The sequence below is a fragment of the Semicossyphus pulcher genome, unplaced genomic scaffold, assembly GCF_022749685.1.
Source record: "Semicossyphus pulcher isolate SPU_LCO1_2020_fin unplaced genomic scaffold, fSemPul1.0.p SCAF_11, whole genome shotgun sequence".
In the NCBI taxonomy this organism is placed as follows: Eukaryota; Metazoa; Chordata; class Actinopteri; order Labriformes; family Labridae; genus Semicossyphus; species Semicossyphus pulcher.
This window is the reverse complement of record NW_027211615.1, coordinates 9,332,994-9,343,100: the sequence shown is the minus strand read 5'-3', so window position 1 is coordinate 9,343,100 and position 10,107 is coordinate 9,332,994. Positions and strand designations below refer to the sequence as shown.

The 10,107-nt window shown below is 40.9% G+C and overlaps 2 protein-coding genes across 2 annotated transcripts in view; both read left to right on the top strand.

Annotated features, from left to right (window-relative positions):
• The first annotated feature begins 44 nt into the window (after positions 1-44).
• Positions 45-5,406, top strand: dtl (denticleless E3 ubiquitin protein ligase homolog (Drosophila)). The gene is made up of 15 exons (XM_069657653.1): positions 45-96; positions 563-700; positions 803-895; positions 983-1,044; positions 1,283-1,403; positions 1,701-1,766; positions 2,355-2,470; positions 2,566-2,639; positions 2,737-2,843; positions 2,932-3,036; positions 3,587-3,699; positions 3,789-3,878; positions 4,066-4,189; positions 4,365-5,014; positions 5,341-5,406. Exons 1-15 carry the CDS (start codon positions 45-47, stop codon positions 5,404-5,406), a joined length of 1,977 nt encoding a protein of 658 aa, XP_069513754.1.
• Positions 5,407-6,862: 1,456 nt separating this feature from the next.
• Positions 6,863-10,107, top strand: part of ppp2r5a (protein phosphatase 2, regulatory subunit B', alpha isoform) — a 52,034-nt gene continuing 48,789 nt past the window's right edge. The window contains exon 1 of the mRNA XM_069685728.1: positions 6,863-7,903. Within this exon, the coding sequence (XP_069541829.1) occupies positions 7,756-7,903 (148 nt within the window). The 5' untranslated portion in view covers positions 6,863-7,755. The remainder of the gene's footprint in view (positions 7,904-10,107) is intronic.

Below are 10,107 nucleotides of genomic sequence, written 5' to 3'. Positions count from 1 at the left end.
GTTACTTTAAAATATTACAGATCGTCTTCTACCCAAGTGTAGGGATGCTTTTCCGCTCAATCGTTGACAGAGGAGTGGGCAGACGAAGGCAGAATGGTGAGAAGACCGTTGTGTTTGGCAATATTGGGGGGCTTTTTGGTTACGGGGTGTTTCCCTTGGTTGAATTGTGCTATCAACTCAGCTACATTAAACTAGCTTTACATCAAGGGTAATGTTACTAGCTAACCATTCTGTTTCATGCTACAGTTCATAGTTGGAAAGTTGCTCGTGCTCTATTTCTGTTGTCATGGCGTTATGAATGAACGTTCCAAATATGTTTAAATTAACGTTAGCTTACGTGACTATTGTAACTTGGTGTGATCTACGTCTGCGTACATTATGAAGTTACAAATGGCGTATACTCCAATTAAAGCATAAACAAATAAAGCATGACTTTTTAATTAAAATCAGATCGATTTGATTCCTAAGTTCTGATTGCAGTAAGGTAAAATAACATAGTTTCAGTATGTTTGCATATTTATTCATATAATATTGGACTAAATGTACTGTCTTCTCTGATCAGCCCTCCCTGCAGATCTCTGGCACGGATACCCTCTGAGCACTCTGCTGGAAGGCTACCAGTGTGTCCGACATGATGAACACATCTCATATGGAAACCTGGGTGACTCTGTGCCTCCATTTGGATTAGCTTTCTCCTCTGGTAACTCGCAGCATATCCTCTAAATCCAACATTATTATCAAAAGATACACAATTATCCTTTTTTTCTTCTAACCTGAGTGTCATTGTCTCTCTTCTCTTAAGCTGGAAACATGCAGAATGTGCTCGCAGCAGCTAATGAGGAAGGCATTGTGAGGATTTATAACACAGAGAGCAGAGAAAACAAGCTTCTTAAAGGTATGTGTAAGAACCTCTTTTTGTCCTACAGTAGTTGTGTCTACTATCAGGAAGTTGCAGTAGCTAATGGTGTGTTAATGTTTGCAGAATGGCTGGCTCATGAGAACGCTGTATTTGACTTGGCCTGGGTACCAGGGGAGCCACAATTAGTAAGTACAGATTATTTCCAAATTGTCAGTCTCTAATGATATGTGATGTTAAGTCAGTAAATACTACATTTCAATTTATTTATTGAGTCATACAGACATTTATGATGTCTACAAGTTCTTATGTTCCCATACTATTTCCTCTTTGTTTATATCACTGCATTTAAAGCAACTTGTAAGCCAATTTTGTATACAAATACAGCCGCCTTTTAATGACATTATTGTAATGTCTCATCTATAGGTGACCGCTTCTGGTGATCAGATGGCCAGGCTGTGGGACGTAAAGTCAGGGGAGCTGTTGGGCAGCTTCAAGGGTCACCTCTGCAGCCTCAAGTCTGTCGCATTCACACCTGAGGAGAAAGGTAAACTATATCCCGCCTTAAAACTAGTATCATAGTACAGTAGAGATATTTAGTTCCCCGTTGTCTCTTAAAGGACACACGGAATAAGAGTGTAACAGACTTAGATATGTCACTGATAACTACTTATATATATGCCAAGAAGTAAAAATACTCCGATTTTAAAATCAAAGAACAGAAATTCTATTTTCTTTAGAATATACTGTTTAGAAGATTAGTGCGTGAAATGCAAAACGAGGGGACATTTTAAATGTTGCTCTGTTGTATCACATAATTGATCATTTGTCTTCTATTACACAGCTGTGTTCTGTACTGGGGCCAGAGATGGAAATATTATGGTCTGGGACACCAGATGCAGCAAAAAAGGTACCAGTTGCTAATTTTTTTGTTTTGTTTTTTAAAGAATATTTTTGGGCTATTTGCCTTTATTTAGTGGATAGAGTCTGAAATTAGATAAGCGAGAGTGCGGATGACTTGCAGAGGGTCGGAGTTTAACCCTGCTGTGCCTCTTTACATGGGGTGCACGCTTTAACCACTGAGCTAAACTGGCGCCCCTGCAATCTTTTGTTTTTTATAACTTGTATGTTCATTTGTTTTGTGTAAAAAAACAGAAGAAAAAAAATTCTATTATAATTCTGCCTTATATGCAGAAAGATAAGACTAGGTGCATTTTAAAGTGCACTAATGGCATAACTACTGTTCTGTGTACTTCACACAACACGTAGATTTAATATACCTCTTAAATTATAATAATAGACAATATACAATTTTTTTCTTTTACATTAGTTTTATATAAAAAAAATTGTATTTTAAATTCATTTTATGTAGATAAATGTGTATATTTCCTTGGCTGGTCAGGTATAGATATATATATATATATATAACTGTGTGCATTTGAATTTGAAGGTATCTCCTATTGAGCAGTGTGTGATCATGTTTATGTCATCCCCTCAGATGGTTTCTACAGACAGGTGAAACAGATCAGTGGCGCTCACAACAAAGCAGAAACAAACCCCCTCACCAAAACCAAGAAGAGGCGGAGCAGCGCACGCGGCATGGCTCCCAGTGTGGTGAGTTTCTACAACACCTGACCCTCTTAAGTTAATTAACACTATGGCCGCGCAGACGGGAGGCTGACATTTTTAGCTCCTTGTTTCTCTTGCAGGACACCCAGCAGAGCGTCACTGTGGTTCTGTTTCGGGATCAGCACACGCTCATCTCTTCTGGGGCAGTTGATGGGTAAGAAACCACAGTGACAAGACCTATATAAAGTAAATGTCAAATGCAAACAGACAAGCATTGGTAATTTACTGTTTCATCGCTGTTAATAAACCAGAGTAATCAAGATGTGGGATCTGAGGAAGAACTACACTGCACACCGTCAGGATCCCACTCCCCTGCAGACGTACCCATACCCGGGTTCTTGCATGCGCATGCGGCTGGGTACGTTTAACTAATTGTTTACATCATGATAACCTTAAAATATGGGAACGACCAGAATAAACTAAACTTTGTTGTGAATGTGTTGCAGGTTATTCTGGACTCGCTCTAGACTCCACGCGATCCAACGTCATGTGTAACTGCACTGACGACAGTATCTACATGTTCAATGTCAGCGGGATAAAAACGACTCCAGGTAAACAAAGACCCCACTATAACACACCTTTCCTGGTTTATCACTAATTCATTGCCATTGCATATCACTAGATGGGGCTGCAAACTTATGTCCTTACACTGACATGAGGAGCAGGGAGTTGGCAGGAGGGCACAGCTTGATAGAGAGATGCACAGCCTTTTTTTTTCTTCTTGATAATACGAGCTTATTCTTCTATCTATAGATAACAGATTTAAATATTCATGTCCTGGGGGATGTGGACCCCTATTTGGACTGATAATCAGCACTGAATCCGCAGTTAATACACACACATTGCATGCCAGGCAGCCATTTTGCAGTATAAATGGATACTTGTTATGTCCTGTATAAGGCCACTGGAGTATTGACAAGACCACCACTTGAAGTAAAGGACAGCATCTCCAAGCTTCTCCCCTCTTTCTATTAGAGTTTGCAGCAATTAGCATCTCATTTAATGTCATGCAATTTATTATTTCTACTCCGCTTCAGGCTGAATTGCTTTTTAATCGAAGCATGATTAAGTGAGTCTAATATTGTTTGTTTCCTTCAACAGTGGGCGTTTTCAGTGGCCACCAGAACTCCTCATTTTATGTAAAGTCCTCAATCAGCCCAGATGACCAGTTCCTGGCCAGTGGCTCAAGTGACAATCACACATACATCTGGAAGGTACTGCTTTTGTTTTATTTTGACATATCAAAATGGGAATTTGTTGTGTAATATGGTGTTTCTAAGTTCATATTATCTTTACATTTCAGATCTCTGACCCTGCACATCCTCCCATGATGCTCCAAGGCCACAGCGAGGAGGTGACATCCGTTGCATGGTGCCCGACAGATTTTACTAAGGTGAGACAACAAGCCTGTTTCTTTCTGTAAACTCTAATGATATATAAAACCGCTCACAGCTATGGTACTCTCATTCCTGCAATTGATTTAGAGGTTTTTGCGCTCTCCTGCTGTGCAGCTGAGCTGTTTTAACAGGCCGGGAGGATTGATTTAGGCTTGGTGATAATCTCCACTCCTCTGTTGGCAGATTGCTTCCTGTTCCGATGATCACACTGTACGGATCTGGAGGCTTCACAGAGAAATGGATGGAGCACAGTCTTCAGTGGGAGAGGCCAACCTCGTGGGCTGGGCACGTCATAAGTCTCCCTCCAGTAAGTGTTACAACCACCATTAACTGCCTTGTAACAATGTCTGCTCTTCAGATCATTGCCTTACCTTAGCATGAGAAATATGGAAGTGCTTTGACGTAAACTGGTTTTTCCATGAATGCAAAAACATCAACTATTCATTCATTTTTGAAGTAATGTGGCATTTTGTTTTTTAAAGGGCCTGTAATCCGACCTGAAACAACTCCTGCGAAGACCCAGAGGACAGAGAGTCTCGGTGGCCTGGCCTCACCCCAGCTCGCTGCCTGTGCTCCAAGCGGAGCCGCCCTCCCTCTGCCCTCCAGCACCACCTCCCCGCTCCCTTCTCAGGAGGCCAAAGCTGCTGCTGCTCGCCAGAGGACACCATCTTCCATCAAACAGTGGTTGTCCCCGAGACACGGATCTCCCGCCCAGGTCAGCCCTCAGCTGCGTAAGGTGCTGAGCCCGTGTCCGCAGAGCCCAGCAAGCAGCACCTCTCCCGCAGAACGACGAGCCAAGCGCAGGCTGGAGACCGGCGACGGTGCATCTTCAAACTGTGGGGCTGCAGAACAGTGTGACTGTGTTTCTGAACTCTACCCCGCAGCAAAGAAAAGCCGGATCCTGTCTGGATTCTGCTGCCCAGCTCAAGAGAGCCGGGTACAAACAGACTGTCACGCAGATGACAACAAGCAAGCCTCACCGAGACAGACAGGAAAAGAGAATTGTTCTCCAAGAGTGGTCGACTGGTTGTCAGTGATGGGCCAGAAGCTGAAGAAAGGTCAGGGGAGCCCCAGTACTCCCAGAAGCCCCAGCGCCTCCAAGAAACAAGAAGGCAAGACACCAGCTTCACCGGTAAGCAATAAATATCCCCACTTCAGAATTTGTTTTTTTAACAACTTTTCCACCTTCATATTTGTATGTGTTTCTCTATTATGCCTGTTTGTGCTGTTTTGACTAATAAAGACTTGGTTTTCTTGTTATATTTTTATTTTTTATTTGGTCAAAGCCAGGCTGGCTGTTTTCCCTGTTTGTAGTGTCCGTATGAGGTCACTTGGAAAGAATAAGGCTTGAGCAAGCATTATTTAGTCATTGAGGTCTGACCCTCCTTATCAGTGCTAATATTTACATGAATGGGAATGTTGAGGACTACACTTAACCTTTTTTTGTGTTTTTTTCAGACCATCCGCTCACCACAAGCCATGAAGAAAATCTCCACGTACTTCACGAGGAGGCCTCTGGAGTGAACTCGGACGCTCTCTGCCCCTGTTTGAAATGTATATATTTTTTTATTTTGAGTAATTTTTTAACCTGAACTCATAGACAAGAAGCCTCTATGTCAAGATTACATGATTGCATGAACCTGGGCTGCATAGGGAGTGACAAAAGCATCATTCTTAATATTTGATGCTTTGTTTTCACATCCTGAGAGGCTGCATTTTAATTTGAACCAGGTCAGAGGTTTTGCAGTGGCCTCCTACACAATGTTCTGGTACTGTGCAGAACCTTTGGTTGAAAAACAAAGTTACATGTTGCTAAGAAAAATTCTCATTTTACTCAAACCTGTTCGGTATGTGTTAAACAAAAGAACCCTGAGTTATTAAGTGCACAAGAAGTCAACCAGGTGTTAATCCAGTTTATTTGATATAAATCTTTAAGCTGTTTTATGAACTTCACTTGGATGTATTGCTTCTTCTCTTTGTGGGATTTTTCCATGTTTGGGTTTTGACTCTTTTTCTTTTCTGCGTTACACGTGTAAACTTCTGCAAAATGTAATTTTACTTGAGCGGATGCTTAAGTTGTTTATATGTACAAAACAACCAATGATTGTTACTTGGTTTATTTGTATTTAATTGACACTATTTTGCTGTGGTCAGATTTTATTAAATTGAAAATAGTTTTCAAAGTGTGGCATGGCATGCTCTTGGTGCATTTAGTTTCTCTCCTTGTAATTCATCTTCACAGGTTGCACATCTTTCTTTTCTGAGTGTTGGAATATATGTATTATATTTGAATAATTTAAGGGACATTAATTGTTCAAAAAGAGTTATTTGAAGGGAAAATGAAAATATTACAAAACCGTCTGCAAATTCAATTCATAGGGTTTGACAGTTTTAAGAAACATTTTGCCAAAGCATCGCAGTACAAAATGATCAAATATTTAGACAATATATTTAAATGGGAAAATGTACAATACCACAACATTAAGAATATACAAAGTATGACAATATAACAATTATGTATAGGTGAGGTTAAATTCATTTTTACATGATAGCCCCCTTTCCCAGCATACATTTTTACTTTGAATTCAGGTTACATAAACAACAAACAATCCTTTTTTGCCTAATTTTATGTTAAGACTGTGCAGTCATCCATGTTAGGAGTGAAAAGGAGAAGTACAGCACCATCTCCTATAGACCACGTTTGGCTGTAGTTGACTGGATGTTCTGCGGTAACAATAATTACTTTCTCTTGTCAGTACTATCTACTACAGCTGCCACTCCTCGTTCGACAGTAGAACGTCACGCATTTGTTTTTACATGTCACATGTTCCGGGCCCACTTTCTGCGTGCTGTGATTGGCTTAAAAAGTTTACAGTTTTTTCGATTCTCCGTTTATGATTGGCCAGTTAGAGACGCCAGTCAATGACGTACAACTGTCAGGCTCTGCAGTCCACCGAACAGTCAACCAGACAGACAACGACCAAACGGCTGTACAGGGAGTGTTTTTATGGCTGCCTACTCAGCACGACATTTGTAATTTGTTTAATTCAAGAAAGCACGGTCTATTCGGGGCCAGCGGAATCGAAACTACCGGGTAATATCCAGCAAGAAATGTAGTCAATGTCACTCCGTTGTGGACACAGCTAACTTTTAAGTGCTAAATGAGACTCAGTCGTCGAGCAAAATTGAACTTCATCGTTTGCGGATAGTTGTTCTGAAACACTCAACGGAAGTATAACGGTGATTGAAAACTGTGCCCCAACGCTTGGACCCCGTGTTTTGACGAAGAACTATGCGAATTTCACGGGGCAACCTTGTGTAACTTTTTTTCCTCAACAGCGGTGAAGCTGTTGTAAAGGCACACATTAACGTAAGCTAATTTTAGCATCTAGCTAGGTCCATTAGCTGGAGGCTAGCAGCACAGTAAGTTTGCTTCTGTTGGGACTTTACAACTAATTAAGGCAACTTTTATTACAATGTCTGTCATACGGTTAGCAACAGGTAGACGTTTTTGCTAAAACGAGGAAGCAGTAAAAAAAACAGCTCAAATAAAGAAACTTAAGTGGTAATTTTCTTATGTGTGTTACTCAAAGTTTTACTGCGGGCAATGTCATGAGTTTTTTGTTCGTGTTTTGAAGATTGCTATCGTGTTTTTTCAAACAAGTTGCTCAAATAATGCTGTCCTTGGACACAGTCTAACCCCAATACCGAGCGACCATGTTGGATCATACAGAATAACATAAGACTTGGACGAGGGGACGAGCTTCAAGTGACTCCGTGTTTTTGTGCTGATGCGAACAGAGAAGGAAACCTTTCATTTCAACCCAGGGATACAATTGCTTTTCTGAAGTCCTCGTCAGTTTCTGCGTCAAAATGTCGGCCATCTCCGCAGCCGAGAAAGTGGACGGGTTTACGAGAAAGTCCATGAGGAAGGCCCAGAAACAGAGAAAATCCCAGGGCTCGTCTCAGTACCGCACACAGAGCGCTCCGGTGGAGCTATCACCGCTGCCGCAGCTCAAAGGTAAGAGGATGAAAAGGGTCTGCCGCTTAAAATAGGCTGACATGACCACTGTGGTGTTTGCACTGCAGCAGTTACATTCAGCATGACTGATCCTGCAAACATGAATGAAATGCAAGCAATTTGTGCAAACATTTTACACATACAGTCTAACGCACAAGTTGTGTTTTAAAACCTGCAGGGCAGGGCAACACACAGGTTAAAGTAGTTTCTCTTTTCCTTCTCATTTTTTTTATTTTTCTCCACACAAGCAGCTTGGGTGAACAGACCCCAGGGCATTTGAATTAATTACATGTCTGTCAAAATGCATCACATCAGTTTTGTGCTCTGAGTGCAAAGTGACGAGTTTCCTCAACAGTTGTATTTACTTGTCTTGCATCACAGTTGCATTGGGCTTGTTTTAAGGTGTTTTTACAGAGAGTTGCCTCGCTGGGGCGGTTGGGCTGAATTGACATGCAGGGGCACATCCAAAGAGTGAGGAAGGTGTTAGGAGGGATTCATGCTTTCAAGGTTTTGTGGAGGGACCGAGATCTCCAACAGAGAGTTTATGGGTGCCTCCACAAAGAATGACAACAGTTTGGGGCTATGGAGTAACAATGTCTTAAGCAATAGATGTATGATTGGTCACAATGTATTGCACGTGTCTCCCTCCACTATGTTGATGTTGGTTGAGACTGTTTTTAGTGAAAACAACTCTAAGAAAGTTGAAGAAAGATGCAGCAGTAGTCTTTTCTCCACCGCTTGACAAGTTTACATTTTTTGAAGGTCCAAAGCCATTTCCAGAGCAAACATTGCTGACTTGTAGCTCTATCAATTGCCAGAGGCAGGATTACTGGAACATCTCATCCAAGAAGACACACTCAGCTGGCTTAGCTTATTTCCATTCATTCCCATACACTGTCTACATCAAGTGTGAGAATTTGAAATTGCAACCAGCAGGTCACAGGCCACTAGTCCAAAAGGTACCAACCGGGTGGGAGGCATTAAAATACTTAACAACCTGTTGAATACCAGGTAGTTTTTTGATTTGTTGGAGTCTGCAGCTCGTCTTTCAGAGAGTGGTCCATACATGGTACAATGAATATACTGTATGTCAGTGGCAACTAGCAAGCACTCAGCATTAGAGAAGTGCAGTGGAGGAAACAAGACAGCAAAAATTCTTGAAGTGAAGCGTCACACCATGGGGGAAAATATGGGTGGCCAGTATGAAACATTGTACAGTCTGTTGTAAGTTGATGCAGTAGACTGTTTTAGGTGGAGGTGATGCATGTGGGGTGGAGGTCTGGTAAGGTCCAGTGTGTGACCTGACCAAGGTGTCTGTTCTCAACCTATCAGTCATGGTACAGCTCTTCCTCACAGTAAGGCCTCACTAGTTAGATGTATTTGTTGATTTGTGATACTTTTTCAGATTATTTTGCAAAAAAAAATTCTAACTACAAATGGCATACATATAAACATTTTATTATCCATGTAAATTTAAAAGGTGTAAGTCATCTGATTAATACTGAAAGATTGATGGCTTCTTCAAATTCTTTGCATACAGCTTATTTCAACAAACAGACTATTATTAGCCGCTTAAATGCTTTTTCTCATAGATAGACTTTTGGTCATTGTAGTTTATTAACATGCTTTCTGCAGCAGTTTTTCGCAGCAAATTTGTGTTTTGAAATAAACCTGCATGGGCAAGAAATGCCAGATTTATGCATCTATACTGAAACAAAAAAAGTGTACTATCTATGGCTAAGCTTCACAAAAAAAGCGAATCTCGCTGATGTTTTGTACTCGTATTATATTGCAGTTTGCGCCAAATCCAAGCATGCACCTGATCAGATACCGGTTGGTTGTCTTCCTGTAGCCTGCAGTTAAATCTACCAGAACTGAGCCTGCTGCTTACAACAATGTGTATTACGGTTCCAGTCACAACTAATTGTACATTTCCACTGTGTACTTAGACATTTCTTCACAAGCTCTTGAACTGTAATGTATTGTTAACATTAAGATAGCATAACAGAGATTAATATAGATGTTGAATTAAGGTTTTGGTTCCATTTTTCCCACTAATCTAGGGGATTTAAGACATTCATACTCTAACCCTTTACATTCCACTAAAATCTATTCACTGCACAACTTTTGTTTAATTTGTTACACAGTAATGCCACTGAGTATACAATCAAATTACAAATATTAAGACCTATTCTGAACCACAC